General features: G+C 42.8%; 1 protein-coding gene across 11 annotated transcripts in view; it reads right to left on the bottom strand.

Annotated features, from left to right (window-relative positions):
* The window catches only part of CASZ1 (castor zinc finger 1), a 251,035-nt gene that overhangs the window by 2,495 nt on the left and 220,841 nt on the right, over positions 1–27,699 (bottom strand). For 6 of the 11 annotated variants that reach the window (XM_040430630.1, XM_040430646.1, XM_040430639.1 and 3 more), the window contains 18 exons: positions 19,442–19,957; positions 17,359–17,418; positions 16,007–16,853; positions 15,462–15,524; positions 15,120–15,210; positions 14,846–15,010; positions 11,525–11,697; positions 10,506–11,323; positions 10,133–10,244; positions 9,912–9,975; positions 9,644–9,798; positions 9,432–9,554; positions 9,031–9,348; positions 8,095–8,293; positions 7,758–7,929; positions 5,060–5,208; positions 4,711–4,933; positions 4,103–4,387 (listed from right to left, as the gene is read on the bottom strand). In XM_040430630.1, coding sequence (XP_040286564.1) covers positions 4,103–4,387; positions 4,711–4,933; positions 5,060–5,208; positions 7,758–7,929; positions 8,095–8,293; positions 9,031–9,348; positions 9,432–9,554; positions 9,644–9,798; positions 9,912–9,975; positions 10,133–10,244; positions 10,506–11,323; positions 11,525–11,697; positions 14,846–15,010; positions 15,120–15,210; positions 15,462–15,524; positions 16,007–16,853; positions 17,359–17,418; positions 19,442–19,913 — 4,489 coding nt within the window. In that variant the 5' untranslated portion in view covers positions 19,914–19,957. The remainder of the gene's footprint in view (positions 1–4,102; positions 4,388–4,710; positions 4,934–5,059; positions 5,209–7,757; positions 7,930–8,094; positions 8,294–9,030; positions 9,349–9,431; positions 9,555–9,643; positions 9,799–9,911; positions 9,976–10,132; positions 10,245–10,505; positions 11,324–11,524; positions 11,698–14,845; positions 15,011–15,119; positions 15,211–15,461; positions 15,525–16,006; positions 16,854–17,358; positions 17,419–19,441; positions 19,958–27,699) is intronic. The other 5 variants (XM_040430673.1, XM_040430683.1, XM_040430620.1 and 2 more) reach the window with 5 other exon arrangements.

Raw genomic sequence — 27,699 nt, 5'->3', positions numbered from 1 at the left:
TTGCATAAACTTTAGTAGACATAGTTGCAACCACTTCCTTTAGGCTTTCTTCACACATCTTTGTGGCATTTTATTTTTGTCTTGCAAGAAACACCATGAATTGCATGTGTTCTTACATATATATTTTTTTATTTTCAACAATCTTAACGTGTGATTTTCAAGTCCCATAGAGAAGACTATAGCAGAATGCCTGGAAAAACAATAAAAACAACACCTAATCCCTATTAGGTTTTGAAAAGAATTTCATGGACCTGAAAAATTCATCAAAAGATGCAAATTCATCAAAAAGTGCAAACAAAAAATGCATTCTTTTTACTGCGTTTTAGTATTGACTTTCAGCAAAGATCCTTCTCATAGTGTTTTAAAAATGTATGTAAAAAAATAAAATACTAGAAAAATGTGGGAAATAATGCTGCATTTTTTCTAAAAGCACTATGTGTGAAACCACTCTAACTTCAGACCACAATTATCCTTTTATTTAGTAGCCACAGGCTGTTAGAGGAGTAAATGTAACGCACTAAGCATGTACATGGCTAACTTCTGGCAGCAATGTCAAATTGTGCTTACACAAATTTACTATACTCTCATTAACAGAATGCTTACTACATACACTCTTGCAGTATTCTGTCCCGAGGGTTAGTTATATCTTAAGTCCGTTTTCTTTTTGTGCATCATGTGTTTAGTTCTTATAATGTGAAAATCAATGGCTAGGAAATTCTTAGTTAAAACACCTGAAGCATCAAACCCGTAGCAAAATGGCTTGTGTATGTGAAGACTTGAAGCCTAGTATCTCATGGCTTCTAAAGGGAAGAAATTACTGTTTGTATAAAAATCTGAATATCCTGAAGGCATTGTGCAGTGTTGTCCAAGCTTTGATATGGATTGGGCTGGCTGGTAATGCACTTAAAGAGGCTCTGCCACCCAGATCACCCCTATTTAACCTGGTAGGGGTGATCTGGCAGTTTAAAATGATACCTTGATCCCCACTGTTAGTAAAATTCTACTTTTATTCCTTTGCTGGCAGGCAATTTAGAGCATCGGGAGGCGGGCTTTTTCAGTATGAGCAACGCCTACTGACGTCTATACACACACCCCTCCCCTTGATTGACATCGCCAGAGTATGACTTCGACTTGGGCTAGCATAGCGGTGCTCATACTGAAAAAGCCCGCCTCCTGGTGCTCAAAACTGTCTGTCAGCAAAGGAATAAAGGTAGGATTTTATTAAGAACTGTGGTGCCGACAGTGAGGAGGAGGGTATCATTTTAAACTGCAGGATCACGCCTACCAGGCTATGTGCCTGGTTTAATAGGGGTGATCTGGGTGACAGAGCCGCTGTAAAGGGGTTGTCTCACTTCAGCAAGTGGCACTTACTAATGTATTGTGATTGTCCATATTGCTTCCTTTGCTGGCTGGATTCATTTTCCCCTGCTTGTTTCCATGGTTACGACCACCCTGCAATCCAGTGCTTGCACACTATAGAAAAAGGTGCTGGCTTCTCTGGTGGCCGGGACTGTGGGTGCGCGCATAGGCACACGCAGCAACACCTATCCCAGCCACCTCGTATCTGCACTGCAGCAATGGCTGTGCAGTCCTGCTGAATACGAGCAGTGCATAATGTGATGGAGCAAATGAATCCAGCCAGCAAAGGAGGCAATATGGACAAGCAGTATAAATTATTAAGTGCCTTGTGTTAACTTTCTCTACATGATAAATGCCATTTGCTGAAGTGAGACAACCCCTTTAAGAGTAAAGAGGGCAGTGTCCGACATTGGACCTTGTTACATAAATGTTATTACTACAGGTATGTTCTAGTTTTCAGAATAGTGGCAAGAGATATTTAAAAGGGTATTCTGGATGTTAAAAGTCATGCCCTATCCACAGAATAGGGGATAACGGATTAGTGGGGGTCCTACCGATGGGACATCCACCGATCACAAGAATGGGTACCCTGTACTCCATGGAGTGACAGGTCGAGCATGTGCACTGCTGCTTCATTCATCTCTATGGGAGTTCTGGAGACAGCAGAGAAGGGCTCGGCTATTTCCGGAACTTCCATAGAGATGAATGGGGTGGCAGTTTAAATGCCCGACCTGTCCCTTAGTTCATTCCGGGCGACTCCTCGTCATCAGCGGGGGTCCCAGTGGTAGGACTTCCACCAATCTAATAGTTAACCTCTATCCTGTTGATTCAGGATAACGTTTAACAACCAGAATACCCCTTTAACATTCAAGGAGCCTTATATATGAAGACAGACTTGTTATCCATAGCTACCAATATTTCAGCCATAATTTTTCAGACTGCCCAGAAAATAAATCATTGGCTTTGTTTGCAAAGTGCCACTGTTTTTTAATCAGTTTCTATATACACACAACAATTAGCTGTGTCTCTTGGCCTAATACTTATAAGGCCTCATGCAAACACCCCTATTTTTGGTCCGTGTCCAGTTTGCTTTTTTTGCAACTCACACCCAGCCCATTAATTTCTATAGAGACACAAAAAATGCAAACAGCACACGGATTCAATCCTGATTTATTAAATTTTTTTAGACTTTTTGCTGTTTTACATTGCTTTCACCACTTTTGAAAAGTGGGTGATAAAGTGGGGGTGATTTACTGCGCTAATTAGTTTCATTCCAGATTCATCACTGCAACTTTTAAAAATAGTCACATACTCACCATGGTGGGGGTGAGGGAAAAACTGAAGCAAGAACTGAATTTAAAAATTACCTTATAATAAATCCCCCCCCCTTTTATTTTTTGAAATGCAAAGGAGTTGTCTGGGTTTCAGATATTGATCAGCTGCACAGTGGATGGAGCTGGAAGCAGAAGGCTCTGCCCACTGTGCACTGGCCTTGCCAGGTTACTGCAGCTCATCTCCCATTCACCCCACCATCTGATATTGATATATCCCAAGAAATGGTCATTAATATCAAGAACTCAGACAACTTCTGTAAAGGGGTTATGCCACTAATATCACATCCCCTATCCTGTGGATAAGTGTGATTAGTGGCGCAACCCCTTTAAGGGAAATCATAAAAAACTGAATTCATTCATATTAAGACTAAATCTAGATATTCTATAGTGCTACAAGATTGATTGAAACTATTAAGTGACAGCTGCAGGCCACAGGAGTTGCATGCAACTTAATGGTGGAGATTTATCAAAGACTGGTGTTTTATGCCGGTTTTTGAAATCTCCTGAGCTAATTTATGACGAAGTGCAGGCCTCATCATTAATTAAGTGCATACAATGGCTGTCTTTGCGTCAGAATGAAATCTACAGCGGCTCAGAGTTGCTGTACATTTCTGTCTTGTGCCTGAAAACATTTGGTGGACCTGCCCACTTCCCTCCCTCGCCAGAATGTGCAGAATGTCCACTTGTGACAAAACCATTAAAAAAGTTGCAGACACAATAGGGGTTATTTATTATCCAGAAATACACCTATAGTAGGCATATTTCTGGAGCAGATTTCGACGCAAAGGTTATTAGCATCGCAATCTGCAACTTTTCCCCGCTCGTGCCAGGTCTAAAAAAGTGGGTGCGGTGTGGGCGGCGAAGGGGGGAGGCTGACAGGTCTGTCTCATTCATCATAGAATATGTCTAAATGTAAGCCAGCAAGGAAGATGTCTTACATTTAGAACTAGTGCTGGATGCACCGAAGTTATATAGAGGCTGGTGCCTATTCACAACTTCGGTGGATTCACCACCAAATATAATGGTTATTAAGACCGGTGTCTAAAACACCAGTCTTAATAAATGACCTCCAATGTTTGAGCCTTTTTTAACACCAAAACAGGCACAGGGAGATCATTTTTCCCCATACTGTGTTCCTTTGGACAGCTAGCTGTAGCTCTATGGTTAAAATTGGAGTATATGTGTAGTCTCAGCCTAAAAAGCGTTTCTAAGTATTTATTGTACATGTGATAATACAAAAAGGAGAACACATAAAAATCTAAAGCAATGATTATCATTCTAAACTGGTCAATGTTCAAATGTTGTATTTGTTCAAATTCTGTATTCTAGTGACACTGTGTAAGTATCTGGAGGTCTGACACCCCTGCACTTGTATTTGAATTTTCATTTTGGAAAAAGCTGAAAGGTACCTGCTGCATCGTGTACTAGTGGAACATCACTTTTGGCTGGAGCTGGCATGGCTATAACTGGTGTAAAAGTTGGAGCGCTGCTCGTTGGCACCACAATGCCCCTGCTGACCCCAAGGCTGGCAGTGATCAAGGAGTATGAGACACAGGATGGAGAGAGCAGGAACGGTAGGGAAGAAAGGGGAGGCCTAACCAAGGCGGGAGGAAAAGGAGGAGCATGAGGCATAGCTGCTGCTGGAGGTGCATTGTGGGTGAGAGCGTCGTCAGAAGCAGAAGGGACCAGGCAGCCTGGAGAGCGTGAAGAAGCAGGAAAACAAAACAGAGAAAGGAAAAAAAGAAACAGAACAAAATGAACCAAACAAGAAGCCGAAGAGAGAAAATAATGAGATGAAATGAAACACTAAACAGAAGAGGGACATCCAGACTAACAAAACTTGACTGTATGGATGAACCTTGAAATGGAGGGGGCTATATCTTTGACTAATATAAACAGACAGGAAAGAATGTTTAATTCATGTCATGGTAACTGTTTTATTACGTCCCCCGGTTACTTTTGATGGGCCATACAAGTTATCTAACCTAAGTAGATGACAAGATTAAACATTTCTTACCTGCATCAGCACTTTCATTGCCCACTGGAGTACTTGAGCAACTTCGATCAAGGTTGGAGGACTCAGAGGACATCCCACCGGGGCTGCCCAAACCAGTATAGTCCATGCACTCATCAGTCTCTGTATCCATCATGTTTTGGGCTGTGGTATGGAACGATGAAGGATTTTCTGTAGAGGATGGACTGTGGGCTGTGCTGCCACCCATGGCATTATGGGATACAACCTGGAAAAAAAAAAGCAGCACCTGATTAAAGTATGTGTGATTATGGGCGCTGCACAATTCCGGTCTACAACAATGCATCCACAAGTTTTATGAGTAGCTGTCTCGTATGTCTTTCTCTTGATTCACCTGGCCAGGTACCCGGTCAAAATTCTTTCCCAGCATTCTTCTCATGTGCTTGCGGGAATGTGATGTCATCTGGTGTTTAAGGAGGAATGAAAACTGACAGCCATCTCGAATGCAATGGAAGTGGCTATTCACCTGATTGTATTTGCATCCTGGTAGGAAAGAAGGGAGAAATGTTAAAAGCTTGACCTATCATATTACAGAATGATATGTCAAATGCGAAAATTCATTGGGGGTCGTCTATCAAGATGGTTTACACCAGTTTTTTTAGTTAAAAAGTTGCATGACCCCTCTTGTAACTTTTTAAATGCCTGTGCACCTAAGTTTAGGCTACGCAATGTTTTTATGCCATCCTCACCACTGGCGAGTGGCAGGGACTGGTGCAATGATGACTGAAAGTTACTCTAGTCAGGGACTGAAGTAGATTTCAGTTTAGGTGCATGGACTGCCGGAGGATGCGCCTAATTTATGGCAATGCGTGTGCTTGGGGCTATCAAAGACCCTCATAAAATGCCGGTTTTGATACATGACCCCTTTGTATTTATGACTTTTTTCCAATCTGCTCTGCCTGCCCAGTGTTTCACAGATTCAGAATGATAAAATATGTTGTTCTTTCTTCCAATTTTCTGACCGTTGCTTCTCTAGCAACCAGAACAAACAGGTGGAGGGTTTGGCAGGTGAGGACTTGCAGTCACCATGACAGCACTGCCTGACTTTGTAAGCTGGCCCGGCACCTGTAGCTCCAAAAGGTGAGCAAATAAGAGAAAGAACCGTCTCCTGACATCTGTAAGAGGACACGGGACTGGCTCGTGTATGTTGATACCGATCACCGTGGTTACTGCAAGCCACTATTAACCTGGGACATAAATACTTCATGAGTTAACAGGGTGAGGTCTTCTGTTTTGTTTGTTTGCAAAGGTTTTAGTTATGCAAGAAAACCAAGAAAAACGAGGGACTCAAGCTACATGGTGACTAATATTTCCAAGTTCTTTGTCATTTATTTTAAAACAATTAGTTTTTGTTGTCGAAGGACTGTTGTAATGGTTACGGAGTGCTATCTAACCGGCTTTTAATGACGGACTGAAAAACAGTTCTATTAAATATCACACTGTACTCAAGACCATACACATTCTCTATCGGACTCTACTTTTGTCCAGCAGTCCTATAGAAAATGAATGTAGCAGCAGGGTGCATACTGGACCTGCCACTACATCAGCTTGGGGGAATGCAACGCCAATGCTCGGGATCAGTGGGGTCCCAGAGGTCAGACCACACCAATCAATTAATTATCCTAACTTTTTGGCACAATGCATTAAAAATTGTACATTCACTTTGGAGCTACATTTGCTGAACGGCTTTTATAGCAGTTTTATAACATATATGCGTTAGCAGACATACTGTATCCGAAACACGGCAATATGAAAGAACTGAACCAGCAAGTGGAGGATTCCAAAGTTCTTTCAGCCACCCTTCACGTCTACAGATGCTGCAGTGTGTATTTGGATGGCCATTTAGTTAGCTCCAAGCAACCATAAGCTACTATTGAAGTGGTAATGGAGTAATGAAACCATGACGTTTGTAAATACAAGTGTATTTTCTAATGTTGAGCACCTAATTTAAAGGGGGTTATTATTTAACTATCTGAGCCAGCATCGCCTCATTTGGCTACAGTGATTATGTGTTGTTGACATGACACCATTGCTGTAGTCATATACATAAAGCCTATGGGGAGTACTGGATCTATTAGGTGATCCTGATTTTATTATTTTATGGCTTTTCCAAAAGTTGCTTTTTTTGCTGAGATAGGCAACCATCTTAAAAAGGTTGTCTGTGGTTTTTTTTTACTGCAAACTGCCTGGGCCCTAAAACAATATTAAAGCACTTCCACTAACCTTCCCAGCCTGCTCCGATCCAGCACTGCCGCTCCTTCCTCTGCCTGTGCCACGGCCAGTGGCGTATTGTTGTGGTTGCAGCTGTGATGTTTCTTATACTGCAGCAGCCATACACTGTCCTTAGCGGCATACGGCCCAAGACCATTGAGGCCATTGATTGGCTGCATCAGTGTATGGGATGTCATATCTGCAGCCACAACAATACAACACTATCTGCAGTCCAGGGAGAGGAAGGAGTGGCAGCGCTGGATTGCAGTAGGCGGGGAAGGTGAGTGGTAGTGCTTGTATTACTTTATCAGGGCCCAGGCAATTTGCATTAAATGTGATGTCCTGTTCGACTCTCGGTACCCACACCGCTCAGCTGTTTGAAGGGGGCATGCTGCGGTACAGAGGAAACTGTATTACATAGGTCATCAATATCTGTAACCTAGATAACCCCTATGGAACTCTCTGCCTGAGGAGGAGGTGATGGTGAGTACAATGAAGGAATTCAAGAGGGGCCTGGACGTATTTCTGGAGTGTAATAATATTACAGGCTATAGCTACTAGAGAGGGGTCGTTGATCCAGGGAGTTATTCCGATTGCATGATTGGAGTCGGGAAGGAATTTTTTATTCCCCGAAAGTAGGGAAAATTGGCTTCTACCTCACAGGGTTTTTTTTGGCCTTCCTCTGGATCAACTTGCAGGATAACAGGCCGAACTGGATGGACAAATGTCTTTTTTCGGCCTTATGTACTATGTTACTAAGTCAACCTGGTGTTTATAGATATCATTAAAACAAGGCTGATCACCGCTTAGTTGATACCTACCCATTCTGCCACATTCTTCTCTCTTGGTGAAGTATTTGAAGCCATTTGCTGCTCTTCGTTCTGCCTTCTCATGTTTTTTCACATGCCATGGAAGCTTAGTGGTTATATTGGTGACAAAGTAACAGTTGGACCTTAAACAGTGGTAGTGTCCACGCATCCTGAACTCACAGTGCTAAAGATATTGAAAAGCAGGAGAGAAGAAATGATTGATTAGAAAGACTAAAGTCTAACCAACTCCATGGGAACATGTTCTTTATTGGCTTTGCTTGGGATAAAATGTATAGTTTGTTGGTTTAATTTTTTTTTTTAACTGGTTCTGATTACATGTCATACATACCTGATTAGGGCACAGACACTGCAGGGAATAATATGCAAACTGGTCTCGCACATTCACTAGACTGTTGTTGGGGTTGATGTGGTCCAGGCAGTGAGACTCTGCTTTCCCTGATGTCTTACAAACATACTTGCAGTTTCCAAACAAACAATGAAAATGAAATTTGTTTGCGTATTTGCAGTCGGTGGCCAGACAGGGATCACTGCAAAACAGGTATCCAAAAGAGAAAATGCAGTTGGTACAAACATTAATAATGGATTTCTGCTAGATTTAGTTAAATGGGTACTGTAGTATGCATTGTAGCCCAATGTTTTAGGGTTAGTTCATCTTCCATATGTAACATATACCTGTCACAGGAAGTTTCCAGCACAACATTTTAAGCAAAGATCTATGGAAAGTATTAAAGGGGTTGTCTCACTTCAGCAAAAGGCACTTACTTATGTATTGTGATTGTCCATACTGCCTTCTTTGCTGGCTTGATTCATTTTTCCATAGCATTATATCCAGGTTTTCTGCCTCCGTTGCAGCTCAGATACGTGGTGGCTGGGACAGGAGCTGCTGCGCATGCGTGCCTATGCGCACTCCTAGGGTCCCAGCCACCAGACTGGCCAGCGCTTTTTCCTACAGTGTGCAAACACGGCCACCACTGCTGGATTGCAAGGTGGCCATAACCCCTGGCTACCAGCAGTGTATAATGTGATGGAAAAATAAGTCTAGCCAGTAAGGGAGGCAATATGGACAATCACAATACATTGGTAAGTGCCTTGGATAAATGCCGTTTGCTGAAGTGAGACAGCCCCTTTAACAGAATTTGACAGATTTCCTTTGACCGAAATCCCAAAGTGCCACCATACAGCTCATAGACCTCCAACAATGTGATCATATAATATTTCATAAGATCAGTTTCCTTTAAAAACTGCTGTTTTCTTTTGAACTCACTTCTCCTGGAACTGTAGGAATCCTGGCTTGACTTGAGGTTTAGCATTTTCAAGCGAAGTTGTTGCCATGGGAGATGAGGCTAAACTGGGAACTGATGCTGGTATTTGGGGGATTTGTGGTATGGATGATACCAACTGCTTCCATGCTAGTAGAGTTGGCGTGGATGGGACAGCAGCAGAGCAGGGAGCAGAAACCTCATATCCAGGTGGCAGAGTTGTGGGTATAGGAGGTGATGCTGACGTCGGGGAGACTTTAGAGTCTCCTGTAAAAGAAATTTCGGAGCTGCCTTTTGTTCCTACATCAGTCCGAAAATGAAAGCTGCAATTAAGAGAAATAGATTAGAAAATGCAGTGGTACTGTGGTAGGTATCACAGATACACAAATGTAATTCAGCCACTTACTTTGCATGTTTTATAGCTCCATCCTGAGTGCTGAAAAGAGCTCCACATTCCTCCACAATACAGTGAAAATGCAGTTTATGCAGGAAATCACACTGATGGTCGCACACATCACCTGGATCGAATCTGACAATGCATGGAGAAGTGTTAACCTCAACCAGGCTGGTTTAATCATTTTTTACAGCTTACCCTTTGGTATGATTTTTGCATGTTACCTGCGCAGGTATGTCTTCCAAGGTTCTGCATTCTTTTCACGATCAAGAGCCTTCATTACTTTGCCCAGATAATGCGTCGACTCCCCACCTCCAGAGTCACTGCTCTCGGCATCTGCTTTCAGACTCAGCGAGCCCCCTGCACTGGAGTGCTGGCTCTGCCAAAAGCAAATATGTGGAACTGTGAGCCAAATCTGTAATTCTGTGCAAGACTCGACATGAAGCCACAGAATTGGAACTAGTCATGAAAATGGGTATTAAAAGATATTACCTTATTTACAAGCGAGGGGTGGAGCAGTGGATCATATACTGTGTCTTGACCGTTGGGCTCATTACTATATAAGAGGAACACGAGTGTTTAAATAGAGGAAGTTACCTTTCAAAACACATTGTAAAATGCTATTAAAAAGAAAACGTAATTTCGCTATTTGCAGCTTTTGTTAGCACATAATATTAACGGAAAATGGCGCTTTTCCACGAAGCAATTCTCACCTGTTTAAACTCAGGTCTAGGCTGTGCTCCTGAGAACTGTTCTGTAGTGTTCCCTCTGCATCTGACATTTCTGCTTTGATGCTAAGGCGACCTGAGGCTTGACCATTGCCTGCTACAAAACATAATTTAGAAAATGAATAAAGACTGTAACTACTGGTAATTATATATAATTATCTGAGGGTGGTTGTTCAGGTATGCAACATATTGTGAAGACATCCCAGGTATCATTGAAGAATACTTTAACAAAACAAAAAAATAAATACATTCCAAATTGCAACATAGTAACATTGCATTATATAAGATTAGTCACATTAAGCAGTATACTATATGAAAGTCACAGAGTGGCATAGGTAACCCTGAAAGGGAAGCTCACCTGCTTCAGGAGAGGGGGACTGCTTGAGTGCTGCTGCTGCCAACCGTGCCATCATTGGGGAGATCAGACCTTTACTAGCAGAAATCTTCTCCATTATGGATGTGGCAGCAGGGGAAGTGCTGTTTTGATCGCTGGCCCCAGAAGCTGACTGTGGAGAAGAATCTGGGGCAGCTACAGACATTATATTACTTGCACTCAGAGGTAATGTGGTGCTTCCACGGCCACTCATGATAGGAAAATATGGCCCAGTACCAGCGGGAAGTGCTGAACTAGACAAGGCTAAAGCCAGGGGCATATTCGTGGGTAATGTCTGGGATAGTAGAGTGGAGATCTTTGTCGTCGGTGGAATGGTGCTGGTGGATTTATGGGTTTGTGGTGAAGGTGCTTCGGACACAGTTGGGACTAGGGATACGGAAGACTGCTGGCTTGTAGGGGAGGCACTCAGACTAGAATTCTTGCTACTCATTGCAGAGAAGTCAATGAGATCATCATTGCTGGACTCTTCCAGGTCATTGTCCTTTCCCCCCATGAGGGAAGATGAGAGCCCGAGCACCCCTGAGCTACGGATGTGTCGCCTCTCGTGTTTGCGTTTATGTGAGGTCATCTGGCTGGTGGAGGTGAATGTAAAGCCACATCCAGTGCGTATACAGTGAAAGTGGTTGGTAGCCTTGCTGTACACACATCCCTCATATTTGCATTCCTCGTATTTGTAGAACTTCTTGAATCCATCTTTTGCATATGCATCATCTTTTATGTGGTAGCTCTTGTGCTTCTCTATGTCACACTTATTCTTGAAAGTAAAGCTGCATCCTGGGCGTCTGCAAACAAATGACAAGCATTGCATTCTCTGGAGTCATTAAAGTGGAAAAAGCTGTAACCGTAGAAATACCACTAGTAGAGATGATTGAGGAATAATGCAGCCATATCTACGCACATAGAAACACATCCAATACAGACTGTCCATACTGAAAAGGAGCCTACTGCAACGCAGATACCAGTCCAGGGAAGATGATGATTACCTGCAGTGAAAATGAGTGGTTTTCTGCCCATAGAACTGGCATTCCACTGTGCCACAGTCTTCGGTGGCTCGGAAGCGCTGAAAGCCATCATTAATCAGCTGAGTGTTCTTCTTATGGAAGTTTTCATGTGTCATCACATCTGAGGTGCTTGTGTAGACTTTGTTACAGCCCACCTGGGAGATAGAGGGGGTCACCTTAATGCCAAGTGGTCACATTATGAATACATAAACAAGAGAAGACTGCTCAGACAATGAAGCATAGACGTGATGCCAAGCAGTGCACTGCTTCCCTGTGTATATATGTGTGTAAGATATTAGGTCCACAGCTATTGGAGAAGCACACGTTAGCTAGTACACGTATTTGCTTTTCAATACAAGATATCACTATATTAGGTAAAGCGAGAAGAAAAAGACAAGATATTATTAGCGAGGGTCTACAAAACCACAGCTAAAAGTGTATTCGAATCCTGTAAGTCCAAGCTCAAAGTCATCACGTCACTGATGGAATGTTCAACTTGTCTTCCCTCTGGCATTTGTCTCCAGGCAAAGCGGGCAACTTTGCCATATTGAGTAAAAAAAAAAGTGCGGAATCTGTAAATGCGGCAGCTGAGGGGGGAAAGCAAGAGCCAAGTGCCAGGGTCTGCACCATCTCACAAGTGAAAAAAAAAAAACTACCTCCCGTGCCGTTCCCTGTTCGCTCCTGTCCCGCTAGCAGGTTGATGAGAACAGACAATAACAAAACCCTCTGACAAATACCCAAAACGAAAAAAAAAATAAAAAAATCTCCAGCTGTTTGCTGTACAAAAGCATACTCACTGTTGACACCTTGAAAAAAAGCAGAACCCCACCACGGGATCAGAAAAGAAAAAAAAAGAATTAAACAAAAAGCTGCAGAGGAATAATTTGCAATGTGGCACTAGGTTCTAAAGCTTGAAAAATGTGGGCTTTATATAAACAAGGACCTGAAATTTATCCACACCAATTATGGACATAACCAACGTGTGTCCTACACAAATCTTGTTGCTTCACTTCTTCACACCTTTAAATTGAGTTTGAAAAGCAACCAGCAGCACTGGGTAGACACCCCCAAAGTAAGGCCTCATGCAAACGGATCCGAAAAAAATATGGATGACGTGTCCAATCCGTATTTAGCTGGCGCCTAATGGACAGTACTACACTTGTCCGTAATGCGGACCATAATAGGACGTTCTATTTTTTGGCGGAACCGATATACGGACAAACAGAAACGGAATGCACACGGAGTAACTTCCGTTGTTTTGCGGACCCATTGGAATAAATGGTTCCGTATACAATTTGCAAAAAAAAATAAAAATGGAACGGACACGGAATGAAAATACATTCGTGTGCATGAGGCCTAACACAGAGGTGCAATCAGACTACCTGACATATGCAATAAGCCATCATATTATTGCATTTATCAACCAAGCAGTAGATGCCCCTATCAATACAAAACCTTAAAAGTTTGATGCCAGCTGGGGTGCCTGAGGCAAAAACTGAAGTGGTGCCAATTTCTTAACCTCTTTCCTCCAGCCCTACTGTTAAAGACATACTTGGAAAACATTACATACAGAGCTACAAAGCATACAGGGGAAATAAAGCGCCATATATCCTGCCCACTGTGCTTCCCAATACTATACTGCAGAAACAGATAATACCCCTTCTGCTGCCCCCCTCTTACCCCCACCAATCACACCCCTGGATGCCAGCAGCGGATTTCTGTGCTTCCTGGGTGCTAGGGTTGTCCATACCGAACATGGTGTGATAACAATAAAACAGCCACTGCCATAATAATTTAGTCGTTTTACTGCACATCAAGGTGTAGAAGTAATTAGGATTCAGTAAAAAAACAACAACCTATAAATTGTGTGAGGAGGATAAGGGGTATATGAGATGTCACCTTTGTGCAGAATATAATAGGGAGTTGTCTGTATATTTGGGCTAGATACGACCTGCACACAGCATCAAGGAGTAGGGCGTTACCTGCGCTGTATCATGGCTCTGGGTGGGGTGTATTTGTATACTGTATAATAAAACAGGGTGCTGGCTCTATATGTATTAAGCAAATCAACTCCATGCAGTTTTAGTAATCAGTTCAATCTTTTCATATCTAGTTTTACGTTGAAAAATGTCGCTGATATGCGTCACTAATCCGGCCGTCTGAGCAGTGGACAGAGACTGTTGCAAACTAATCTTCAAAATGCAAAAAGTAGCAGTTGCTCAAAAGTGAAAAATCTATGTTAAATGCCGAAGGACGTTTCTTTAGAAGCACGGGATGATCCTCCCTGGCTGTACAGGATATATTTATCAATTAGGTTTTCCAGCTTTCTTGCATACATTGGGACAGATTTGCTAGATTACGACAGTGTAAACCGTGAAGATCTAATGATGCACCGGATCACAGTGGCGGATGCTGAATGATAAACCTGGTGCAGCATTAGATTGATTTGTCTGACCTTAGACACGTATTCGTTAGCTTCATTTCAACCAGAATTTAAAGACAAAAACCTGTCAAAATTTTGACATATAGTCTAGCCCTGTGATGGCTAACCTCCGGCACTCCAGCTGTGGTAAAACTAGGACTCCCAAGATGCACACACTTGCTTGGCTGTTCTCAGAACTCTATAGAAATGAACGGAGCATGCTGGGAGTCGTAGTTTCACCACAGCTGGAGTGCCGGAGGTTACCCGTCACTGGTCTAGTATCTTAAAGAGCTTGCTGGGCATGGCGAAAAAGGTGTCTAAAACATTTAATAAATGTAGTGCAAAGCATGTTTGGCTACTTTCACACTAGCGTTTTTACTGGATCTGGCAGGGTTCAGCAAAAACGCTTCCGTTACTGATGATACAACCGTCTGCATCCGTTATGAACAGCTGCGGTTGTATTTTTTTTTTAACATAGCCAAGACGGATCCGTCATGAACTCCATTGAAAGTCAATGGGGGACGGATCTTTTTTCTATTGTGTCAGAGAAAACTGATCCGTCCCCATTGACTTGCATTGTGGGTCGTTTTGCTCCGCATCGCAGGACGGAGAGCAAATTGCAGCATGCTGCGGTTTGCTGTCCGGTATGAGAACGGAACGCATTTTGGAGCACTCCATTCTGTTCATTTATGTTTTGTCGACCATTGACAATGAATGGGGACAAAGCTTAAGCGTTTTTTTTTTTTCCGGTATTGAGAACCTATGACGGATCTCAATACCGGAAAATACTAACGCTAGTGTGAAAGTAGCCTTCATCAGATTTTTTTGGCCTAAAAGCATATTGGCCTTCTGTATTTGGCCCTACCTTCCACAAGACTTACCTGCATGCAGTGGTAGTGTGTGCTTTTGCCATTTAAATGGCAGCCATGATAGTAAACACTGCAGTCATCTAAAGGACTGAAACGCATGAATCCATGTTGCAGAGAGTTGTCTCGTTTCTTGTGCATATTGTAATGACGAATAACATCTTGCTTACTGGTAAATCTCTGAACACAAGAATACAGGAAACTGTCACTCGTATGTATGGCTACTGCCCCCTACATGTATTTTACAACTTTTAACTAAAAGCCAGAGGCAATGGCAAGATGATATTACCTGGTAGTTACACTCGGGGTCAAGGCAGTGGTAGTGCTCCCGGTACTGATACGCGCAGTGAATATGCCCGCAGTGTTGGCTGCCTGAAAATCTACAAAGAAAACCACACTACCAGTGAAAAGACGTAAAGTATGTTACACTAGTGAAATCATCTTAATGAACAGCTAAATAATAGCAGCTTGGACTATATTTGTGATAATGTACGTCTCCTATGGATATGGCACACAGAGAAGAAATATTCTGGATATGGCATCTTGCTGATTGGATGTTGGTGAGAACTGGCACATGGTCCTACAGACAGACAGACAGAAACATTCTCATCGCCATACAAACCACTCCTACCTGGAAATGTATTTCTGGTAAATATTAACATCTTCTGGGGGCTTGTCTGGGGGCAGTCCATTCCTGGTGAGAAAGACAGGCCAGAGCTGGTTAGAGTCCACTTAGCTCCCTATCCAGCTCCGTCTCATGCCACGCTCCTGGATCTGGATGTTAGTAATCCACACCCAAATTACTTCAACCCTCCATAAACATAATTTAGATCCCCCTTTCCTGCGACAGGCACCCCCACGCATACATTTAGTCTGCCTGTAGTGTTCCTATTTACGCTATTCATTTTGTAAAAAAATACCCATCACCGTACAAGCTGCATAATAACTACCAGCACATATTATTTTTTTTTTTATGAAACCCTCTTTTGCTCCTCTCACATCTAAATGCTTAAATGTTTTAGGACATGCTTTCTCCATTTTCTACTGTGCAGGCACTATGTCCTGTGCTATGCCTCTCCTTTTCTACAAATGACGTCTTCTGAGTTCTGAACTATTGACAATGTCAGCAAAGTGGACATCTGTATGAGCGTGTGAGCCCATCCAGCAGGTACTTACTTGACAGTGGAGACTGTTCCTGTAGTGATGGAGTCTGTCTTTGAGAAAGTTGACTTTAGATATTCTGGAGTGTTGAAAGGCAATGCGACTGGTTGCTCAGACGCGGGCACAGGAGTGGTGGGAGTGCTTGTGAGAGGGGCAGGGGATATGCTGGGGACAACTGCTGCAGCTTTCAGTGGAGTGAGTTTTTGGATATTGCGCACATCGTACTTGGAAGGGCGCCCAACTTTTCCTGTTTTAAAAGCAATCGATCCGCCCATGTCTTGGTTCCCTTCACCTGGCTTGAATAGATGAAGATACTTGACATTCTCCAGGTCATATTTGGAGGGTTTTTTGTAGGTGTTTCCATTCTGTGGCCGCAAAGACTCTCCAGTTTTTAATTTCTGAATAAAAAAGTCATACTTGGAAGATCGAGACATAAGGCCTTGCATTTGAGAGCTGCCAGCCGTCGTCAGGGGCACAACAGTAGGTTTGGGCTCTTGCAAAACGATTGCCTCATGTCCTGGGCCTCTGCTAGTTAGGGGTTGCTGTGTTGGCTGCAAAGTTGATGTGTTGTCTTTGCTCTGTATAGGTTTGGAGTTGAGTTCCTCAGCTTTTATAACATGGGCAGGCCAAGATAGGTTCTCTCCAGCTTTTAGCTTTCTGATGTACTCCTCATATTTGGAGAACCTGGCTCTTTTGCTGAGAGGGTCTTCAGCAGAGTTTGGCTCGGAGGTAGCAGCATTGATCTTCTCAAAGCTAATCTTCTTTGCAAGCTCATCTCTCACATTTGGTTGAGTGTACCCAAACATCCCCAGAAATTCACTCATAGTGTTGGCTGCATAATCTCGCAAAGAGGATGCTTCTCCTGTATGCACAAAAAAGAAATGTTCAGATTCACGGAGAACACAGTCTGATCTATCCTTGCCTAGCACACACATCTGGCTCACTCACTAGGTTTTATGACTTTTAAATTAATTTCTTAAAAAAAAAAGAAAAGTAATTAATACTGGTAAAATAAAAAGGAGTTCATCAATGGCAAGAAAATCAATTCCCTGAATGTTCTCTGCGATGGCTTTTCAGTACATTAAACAAAGTTTTCATAAATGTCTCTGCTCTCCCATCTTGGCCTAATAGGAAAGGGAATCATTTCACTGGAAGGGAAGCCAAGTCTTTTCTGTCAAAATGTATGGAAATGTGTAATATATATATGCTGGGTAATGTGCGGCTGAATATTGATTTTGTGCAAAATGTCATCATTGCAAGTGTGGGTTTGTTTTTATACTTTTCTAAGCAGTAAATTATTGAAATCATCATCTTCTGCATTTTTTGTTTTCTGTACTTTTGTGATTTTAGCATCATTTTTTTTGTACCTGTAGTTTTTGGTGTGCTTTTTGTGGTAAAAACACCAGCTCCAGACATTAGCTGAAAGCCTATGGAAAATATGAAACACATGTTATTTAGGTGACCTTTCATAAAGCTGTAGCTTTTGTTTACAAAAAGCCTCCATAAATAGAAAAAACACACGCGGTATGGAAAAAAAATGCATTTTCTATGGCGTTTTTTTTTAGTGGCAGATAAACGCCAAATCAAAAGTGTGTGTAAGGGGCCTTATAGAGTCTATGGGAAATATGAAGCTCAGGACACAAAAGCCACTAAAAAGGCATGAAATTCATGTGTTTTTTTTAACAAGCCAGAAAAAAAGCCACAATAAAAGTGTGTGTGAAGGAAGCCGAAGACCTTGTCCACATTCAATGGGGCTAAAGAGAGCTGCTCTGACATATTCAAACTGAAACCATGGAATCTGCAGTGGATTTTGAAAAAGACAAAATCCTTGGTGTGAACTAGTCCTTAAGTGTCATGGACTTGTGTATAAAATAAAAGTGTGAGTATTTAGTTCTCAGTCGCTTAGGATGCCCATACACCTTCAATAGCTGTCAGCCGACAGCTATTCTTAGGACTGCACTATACACATGCATGCTCGGTTTGATGGAGCATGCATGTTTTCAATGGCAATAGAGATGAAAACCGCTTCCAGCCACCTTTGCCAACACTTATCTCCTACCAGAACTAAAGGCTGTATTAGACAGCTCGGCAACTGAATGCTTCCTTCCCGACCGTCGCCTGCTCACTAGCGGAGGACACCACTGCTATTACATGCAGCAATCTTCTCTGCAGCATGGGAAGGGACCGATCGCTATGCCATCTCTCTTCCCGACACTAAGTCGTTGTTTGCCGGCAGCAGATCGTGATTAGACACCACGACCTGCCGTCTGCAAACGATAATTTTTAAACATGTCAAAAGATTTAGATTGCCCGATGATCGAGCGCTTGCTAGTTCATCGGGTTATCGGCAGCAGTATTACACTGGCAGGTGATTTCTAATGAGCGTTACTACAAATGCTTGTTAGCGATCATCAGACGAAAAATCTGCCTCTCTAACACAACTTGCCCAATCTTCTTTCCTCTAACATCATCTGTCAGGGGAGACGCGGGAGCTTTAGCTAGTTGGCCAGCCTGGCTGATTAGAATGTAAGGTGTATGGGGGCTTCTAGATGTAACAGTGCAACTGATGACTATTATAAATGTAGTGATAGCCTGATGACCACGATCATGAACAAAGCTGATTATTTTCATTCACTAACAGGGCAGGAAACTGACCTGTGTGTTTATTAGATCTAGACCCCTCTGTTTGCATGTAGTGCAGATAAAGCTCCCTCCAGTGTCCCCTGGTGAGATTTCAAGGGACACAGGACTCGGAGATAAAAATAGCGCCTTCCGGCTATATAAGGAAAAAAACACTAAAGACATTGGATTATTTCTTGATCCAATATGTGAGTAGAAGCGGCCGTGTGCACTGCACTCCTGCAGTCATTTGTGTGTTTATGCCGCTATCTGTGCACACAATGAGCGAAGTCACCTTGTCCCATAGAGGGAAATGCTTTCCTATGGGCGTCTGTTGAAGGTCACACATCTTCCCATTGATCTCACAATGTTTGTTAATTACTTTGTCACTGATGTGGTGAAGGATAATTAAACAGCTCTGTTTATATCTTCATGCATAATTATGAGCCTAGCACTGCCACTCGCAGCCAACCAGCAGACAGCCAAGCCAAGAGCCTGACCGCCTAAACACTCACACAGACCGAGAGACAGGGCTTACCAGCCCGCTCCTGTCTGGCTTCATGGTCAGTGACCCCGGAGGAGGAACGGGCCGGGTAACCAATGCATCATACATCTATGTAACTGTGCTATTTAATCTGTAGAATGGTGTTACTGCTAGAAAGATCCTAACATGCTCCCTATAGCCCCCACAGTCCTCTCAGGTTCACCCTAGTAATTACGTACATCAGTACAGAATGGTCAACCTCTTCTTGCATTGTGGGATACCAGAATTTTTTTGGTATTTCACTAATCACAGCTAGGTACGATCGGTATTATTATGAAATCACCTACCTGAGGGTGCTCCTGAGGTTAGCTTCGCAGGTGCTTCTGCATCCTTGGAGACCGTCCTCTCTGATTCTCTCTCTTCCAGGTATCTACTGCCTCGGGGCCCTCTGGACTCAGTGTTATCTTCTTCATCGCTGCACCCCTTAGGCTGTACCATATAGACCCCATCGGGGGGAAGCTCGGACAGTCCTATTCTTTTGCAGTCTTTGTTCGTCCTTTCAGTGGGTTCATCTGTGTATTCTCCATTGACCCATTTCTCGATCACTTCCCTACGTCGCTTATCTTCCTCAGCACTTCGTTGATCAGTGCCAAGACCTTCAGTGGGATCCAATCGTTTTTGTTCTCCATTCCTTTCGTTGTTTTCTAAAGGTCCAACTTCAGCATCTCCTGTATCTGATCCCTGTTCTGATACAACTTGCCGGCTCAGTTTGGCACAGATAGCATTTAGTTTCAGGCCGCCTTTCCGTTTGGCAGCCATCTTCGGCTTTCCTGAGGTTCTGTCAGTGCAAACACTTCTTTCAGCTATAGGTAGAGAACAGCAGTGGTAAATGACCGTGACACAATTACAAGGGTGCAATGCAACATATGAACCACCTGCATGGCCCACAGCAGCTGCAGACCTAACCATTGCTTAAAGGGAAAGTCTAGTAGAACCAAAGCCTCCCATTGCAAATAAGTTTGGGCACCTGATATACCTCCAGGGGGTGGATCGGCAGAATCAGACAGTGGGTTTATTTAAAGATATACTGGCACCTTTTTTAATCTACGCAATTATTTACAATGCCCTAAAATAAATTTTTACTTTTCTTTCTTAATATAATACCCACAGCAGTATTTTCAGTGTGAATCGAAACTTTAGTGATGGGCACCGTTTAAATTCCACTGGGAAACCTCTGAAGACATAGGATTTGTTGTGCCCAGGTTCATCTCTAGTGCAGCTACAGGCAAAATACATAAATAATGCAAGATATTAAAAAAAAAAGGGGTAATCCAGCTTTTTTTTTTAATGCCAGAAGTACCCTGTTATAAAAAGAATTCTACTTACCTGCTCCCTACCATTCTGTTCCAGTTTCCTCCTGCAGTCCCTGTCCTATAAACTTCCACATTGATGGGTTCATGTGCACTGCTGCAGCCAATGACTGGCTTCAACAGTGACGTGTCTCCAGGTGGCATGGGATCCAGCAGTGAGTCAGGGAGCCAGAACAGAGCAGGCGAGTATGATTTTTTTCAATAAGTACAACAGGCTGCTTATGACACTTTAGAAAAAGTAAAAAAAAGCTGGACAACCCCTTAAAAGGCATTTTGCCAGGGTAGAAGCGCTGATTACTTCTCAGAGACTGTATTTTCTATGTAATTCTTGGTTGTTTTAAATACTACATGCTACAAAGTTTCTTTATAGAGAACCTTTCACCCAAAAAATACAATGCAATCTGAAAGCACCAGGTTATAGAGCAGGAGGAGCTGAGCAGATTGATATCTAGTTTCAAAAGATTCAGTAAAACTTGTAATTTTTACATTAACATCTGCAGCCCTGTGAAGAGCTATCGGTACAGGAGGGAGGCCACATAGACACTTGTACACACAATGCCATCAATCACTGAGGACCCCTCCACCTGCACCGATAGCTGTTCATAGGAGGTAGAAAAAGCACAGGTTTTACAAATACTATATATCAATCTGCTCCGCTCCTCCTGCTCTACAACATGGTCCTGTCAGATTGCATTGCATTTTGTGGTGACAGGTCCTCTTTAAACATTCATTTTTGCAATGTTCTATTAAGATACAAAGGTGAGAATTGTCACTGACTCTTAAAAAGAACTCATCAGCAACATATAAAACTAATGGCAATGTAGGTCCTGTTATAATGAAATCAGACACGAACCCTATGAAACTCTCAGCAGTCCCTTTTTAGAGATTTATAACTTTGAAAAAGTACCTGTATGGAAATGTGATCCATGGATCACTGTCTCAGAGTCATGGGGGAGATGCATAAAAACCAGTGTAAAGGAAAACTGGCTTAGTTGCACATAGGCACCAATCAGATTCCACCTTTCATTTTTCAGAGCTGCTTTGAAAATGAACCCCTTCATGACTGGCGCCATACATGTACAGCGCTAATCGGGTCTTTAAAGATGGCGCCCGCTTGTGCTGTAACTGTACTAACCCACAGAATGAAACAGACATGTCAGTTTTACTTCATAGGGTACGCTATAAAAACAAAACCCATAAAACTATGGCAGAATATTTTTTTTTTTTGCCAATTTTCCCCCATTTGGAATTTTCGTTCCAGCTTCCCACCACATCGTATGCTAAAGTAAATGATGCCATTAGAAATTACAACTTGTCCCGCAAAAAACAAGCCCACATATGGCTATGCGAATGGAAAAATAAAAAAGTTATGGCTCCAGGAAGGCAGGGAGTAAAAAACGAAAACACAAAAACAGAAAATCGCCCAGGGCTGAAGGGGTTAAAGGATCAATCTGGTTGCTACAGATAACTAAACCAGCTTTCCTTTGCACCAGTTTTGATAAATCTCATGACAAAAAGTCATGGGGGGGGGGGGGGGTCTTAGAACAATGATGGAGTCACTGCTATGACCCAGCCTATCTTAATTAGACTGACATCCTCCCAGCATGAGAATTTAGTGCCACAGCCGATAACGTGTCCAGGCCATGAGGATGTCAATCAAACTAAGATGGGCTGGTTCACCATTGCTTTAAGACACCCCAATGACTCCATGGACAAAGATATAACTTTGAAAAAGTACCTGTCCATCGCCAAAAGGGAACTGCTGAGAGTTTGATTTCGGTTTATCAGGACCTGCAGTGCCCTGTCAATTGTTGCTGACAGGTTCCCTTTAAAGCCACCTTATTTTACTATGATTTATTTAGTACTTGTGAGTTACGCTCCTCGTCTTTTGGCCGTTAAAGCAGAGCTGATCATATATCCATTGCCATAACAGAAGCATGGCTGCCTTTTTCATCATGTTGCCGGCAATATACTGGTGTAAGTCAGACCCCGGTGCACTGCTCCCAAATATAATCCTCTAACCCCACCGTTTACAGCAAACACACTGGAGGTTCGACATGTTAAAGGGCGGCCAGAACAACTCTCCTTAACAGCGTCCGGACCCTGAGCTATTTCTAAGGTTAGGGCTTGGGGGGTGTCATGGCTGTATCTCACTGGGTACATATAAATCCATAAGAAAATGTGAAGGTGACCATGGTGAATAATCAAGAAATGGATGTTAATCACAGTGGAGTAGAAATGGTTAACTGGCTGCTCCTGCACTGGTCTGACGAGCCCAGCATGTTATTACTCTGTTAAAATAAACATCCCGCTTTATTTCATTTAGCCCAAACAAAAATTCTTTTATTTTACATCAATATAAGGAAGACATTCATAAAACCGGCCTGTCAAACTGAACATTTTCATCTTTTTCCCAGCACAAACTCACCAACTACTTTATTTACACACACAACTTCCTCTTAAAACAATGCCAGCGCTATTTAATTGCCTCAAGGGCCTGCCTTCCAAAAGTAGTGAGGATGCACGGGAGAAAGATCTGCAAGGAGGAACTCTGCTTCTTCATTCTAATCTATGGAAAAATCCACCTAGGAGTATGCTGGGATGTGCGTCTTATACAGGAGTGGCTATAGGTCACACAGCTCTTGTAGAAAAAAAAGTACCGGTATTGTTTGTGATTTATTTATTTTTAATAAAGGTGAAATAAAACTTTCAACAAAATTATACTGTGTGAACCAAGCCTAACTGCAAATCGGGTTGTAATATGGAGGATGTGGTTCAGCTTTAAACTTACCTGACTAATTCTAGATCAATGAACATAATGTATTAATCTGAAATATCAATGCTGACGATTACTTGAAGAAAGCCATGAAACCGAAGTATATGTAAATTGAAACAGAGGAAACAGAGGAAATTACTACCTTATTTAAAGGTGTTTTCTTAGTCTTTTATACAGATTACCTATCCTCAGTATCTGATCAGTGGCGGTCTGACACCCAAGACCCTCACTGAACAGCTGATTGAAAAGGCCACAGCGAGTCCTGCGGACTCCTTGCAGTTTACCCTAGGCCAGGGACATCACGTTCGATGGTCACATAGCCTACGTGCAGCTCAGCTCTATTCAAGTAAATGGGGCACAGCCAGGCTCGGACTGGCCCACCGGGGAGGCGGGGGATTCCTCGGTGGGCCCCCAGTCTCCTGCGCCCAGAGATAATACGGAGGAGTAATTATTTCTCTTGTTTCTCAGGAGTTATAATTATTGTAGCCACTAGGTGGCAGTATTTCACAGCGATGCAGCCTCCTACTGGTGTAAATTGTACAGGAGGCCCTGCAGTATCTTCTAAACTTCCCAGCTGCTGGCAGTGAAGGAGGAGAGAACATGTCTGGCCATCCTCCTGCCCTCCCTGCTATCAGAAAACTGGCTGCTGGAGAGAAGCACAGTGTGTGACAGTAGTGAGCTGTAGACGACTGTAAGGGGGAAATAGGGGATTTGTTTATAGCAGACACAGATCTATGTGTGCTGTTCTCTGCAGAGTTCAGAGTGGTATTGGGGGGGACTCTGCCCTAGGTCCCCCCACTGCCTCTGCTTTAAGTGCACCCTCATAAGTGCTCCAGATGCCCCCCAATGCCCCCACTCTAAATGCACCCCTAATATTGCGTCTTCTCCAGTTGCCCCCCTAATACCTCTGCTCCAGGATCAGCACTATTACCCTGCCTCAGGCGACCCTAATGCCTCAGCTTTAGGTGCACCCCCATTAGTGCCCCAGCTCCAGATGCCTCCACTCTAAATGCACCGCTAATATTGCCTCTTCTCCAGTTACCCCTGCTCCAGGATCACCACTATTACCCTGCCTCAGGTGACCCTTATGCCTTTGTTTCAGTTATGACCCTCCATTTGTGCCTTTTGCTCACATTGCTCCTCTAGCACCTTTGCTTGGGCTTTGTTAAAGGTTGTGACCTGCAAAGGGGGTTGGACTTATGACTGAAAAATTCTGCACAGTGCGTCACATTCTCCAGTATTGACACGTATGGTTTACATGGCGGCAGTGATGATATTCCATATTTACAGGCATCACTGCTGCTGCCATGTAAAGAGGTGGAGTAGTGGAGGAATTAAAGGGGTTGTCCAGGTTTTCAAGTTATCCTCTCCACACCATAGGGCATAACTATATGATTAGTGGGGTCCAATTCTGCGACCTCCCACTGATTCCAGGAACGGGTCCTGTTCCCCCGTATGCCCTGCTGCTCCATTTATTTTCTTTGGGACCACTGGAAATAGCCAGCGCTGTATTCCACCATCTCCGGCGACCCCATGGAGAATGGGTGGAGAGGCAGGGCATATGCTCGACCTGCCACTCAATCAAGAACGGGGATCAGTGGGGGCTCCAGCGTTCAGACCCCCACAGATCACTTAGTTATCCCCGATCCTGTGGATAGAGGATAACTAGAAAAGTGGACACAGCCCCTTTAACAGGTGAGCATTTCTATTTTAGTTTGACACATATTTTGGGCCAGGTTTTTAATTTTAATTTTATTTTTTTTACACCCAAAGAAAACCTTTAAAGATAGGGAATGTGAAAAGGTCCAACAGCTATGACACGACAGGTGATAAGTATCTGATTGATGGGGGTCTGACTGCTGGGACCCCCATGATTAAGGGAACGTGTTCTTAAGACCCTTGTGTACATACATTGGTGGTAATGTAATTGAATGTCTCAGGACCCCGTTTTTCATGATCAGTGGGTGTTCCAGCAGTCAGACCCCAGCAATCTGATATTTATCACCTATCCTGTAGATAGGCAATAGGTCATTATGGTAGGACAACCCTTTTAAATATACTGTAGATTATGTGCAATCTGAGGAGGTTACGATTTAGTAAATTTCATGCCAGACATTTATGCTTAAAGGGGTTAAAGGGTTTGTCTCACTTCAGTAAATTGCATTTATCATGCAGTTACTACAAGACACTTACTAATGTATTGTGATACTTCATATTGCCTCCTTTCCATCACATTATACACAGTACGTATCCGTGCAGAACAGCCATGCGAACATAGACACAGAATGCACACAGTCATTTTTTTTTTTGCGACCCCCATTAAAGTGAACGGAACGGTACGGACATGGAAAAAAAATAAGTTTGTGTGTAGTAGCCCTAAGGTGGGCCCCCAGAATCAGTTACACTGGTGGGCCCTAAGTACCCCAGTCCGACACTGGGCAGTGCTGCAATCCAATGGAGGGCGCTGTGCTTGGTAGGCTGCTAGGAGCTCTGGTGAGCACCACGGCCTTGTCAAACAGCTGATTAGCAGGGGTGGCAGGAGTCAGACTCCCACCAATCAGATACTGATCACCTAACCTGAGGATCAGTAGAAAAAACTTGGAAAATCCCTTTAAACTTTACCTGGCTAATCCATTTTTTGGGAGTTTCTGGGGCTCATCTTCAAATGCTATATACACCAGTTTTCTGGTGTCCAAAAGGTAAAAATGTTTATGCAACAGCATTCTGTGCAATGATTCTGCGACTTTCTGCCTCTCTTAGCTGCTGTCGCCACTTCTTTAAGAAAGTGCGTGTTGCTTATTGGTAGGGGGGCCACCATTGCCCAACAAATTTACCATATATTACGCCAGAAAACAGTATAACCGAAGTCTCTGCCAGCTTCCAGCTAGCTTAGGTTTCAGTTTCTCGACATCACAGATGCAATAAATTTATTAAGGGGCCTGCATCTCTTAATAATATGATTGCGTTTTACTCAGATAGGGTTTTTACGGGGTGTGAAATGCCAGTCTTTAGTAAATGAGTCCCACTGTACTTAATGTGATGTCTGCTAAATGGGCATGTCTGAGATTACAAATTGGGTCTACTTCTTCCCACCACCACTCCTGTCCATAGTCTGTGCCTAGTATTGTAGATCAGCCCTATTTGAGTCAATTCTGCAAATTCAAAAAATATCTAATATACAAGTGTGTCAGTATATAAAATTCTTTAAAATAATAAAAAATTATTTATTGTCTCAGACTTCCCATGTAACAACAATTTTCTTTAGAACTTCCATGGTTTAGGCCTCCATAATCTCTTTCAAGTCAAGACACAGCTGAAATTTGTGAGCCCCCCACTGTAATGTGGATGTGGCCCTCGGTACCATACACCCATGTATTCATGGGGTTAGAATGAAAATCACTGCATGCTGGTGTATCCAGTATACAGCACATTCTACCATCCAGATTATCAATAAAACACATTATTGCTTTTAGTTCAGGAAATGACCTTGGACATTCATTGTCCCTGATTGTGTCCTTGTCAGTTTTACGCTTCCAGGAGACTAGGAATTTTAGTGAGCGTGCTGCAATGAAATTTCCATTAATTTTTTATTTTTTTTTTGCTTGTATTCTTGGATTATTTTTCTGATAGAAGCATGCTCTCACTTCTGTAGACTGCTGACGTGTAGTAAAATGACCCATACAACCATCTTGAAATAATGGAAGCTGACAAAATCTAAGTAGTACCTTCATTTGTGAGGCTATGAAATACCTCACCCAAAGCCTAAGCTGAAGACATTCAGAATGCACAATACTAATACATCATAGATGTTTGGCCATAAATACCATAAAGTGGTATCCAACTTTTTGCACATTTGTACAGGGCAAAAAAGAAATCCAAAAATTCTAGAAATCCTTCCTCCTCTTTTGGTAATCTCTTGTTAAATCTCGTCCTTGTATTGTGCTACCTGAAATATATCTGGAAGGTCTCGGTGTGTGGCTTATTCTTTAAAAAGAGGGGCATCTGTTTCCAGCTGTCATTCACCCAGCTTGTTAGTACCACATCTTCCAAACAGCCAGATGAAATATTAATCCTGTGTATTTTCATTAGGTAAACTTAATTGCTTGCATCTGATGAACTGATTGTCTGTGCAGTGCAGACGACTCATCACCAGCATCAACACTTGTGTCAATGGCACAAACTAGAACTTGTCACCTTCATCACATTGTGCCAGGGTGACCCCCAGGGACTGCACATGTCCAGAGTACTACAACACCCAGCACAACATAGACACAATAGTGTAAAAATGCTACAGTGGTCCTAGGAGTTATTACATACCTGGTACATTGGAACATCTACCTGTGAAGTTTAACGAATGCTAAGACGGTAATATTGAGACATAAAACTCCCCTATAAGTGATATTTCGGAGAGGAGACTTGCAGATTATTGATGGGACTGTTGTGATGTGCTCTACATTCA

Source organism: Bufo bufo, chromosome 1 (assembly GCF_905171765.1).
Source record: "Bufo bufo chromosome 1, aBufBuf1.1, whole genome shotgun sequence".
Lineage (NCBI taxonomy): Eukaryota > Metazoa > Chordata > Amphibia > Anura > Bufonidae > Bufo > Bufo bufo.
Note: the sequence above shows the minus strand (reverse complement) of the source record. Positions and strands in the feature narration are given on the sequence as shown.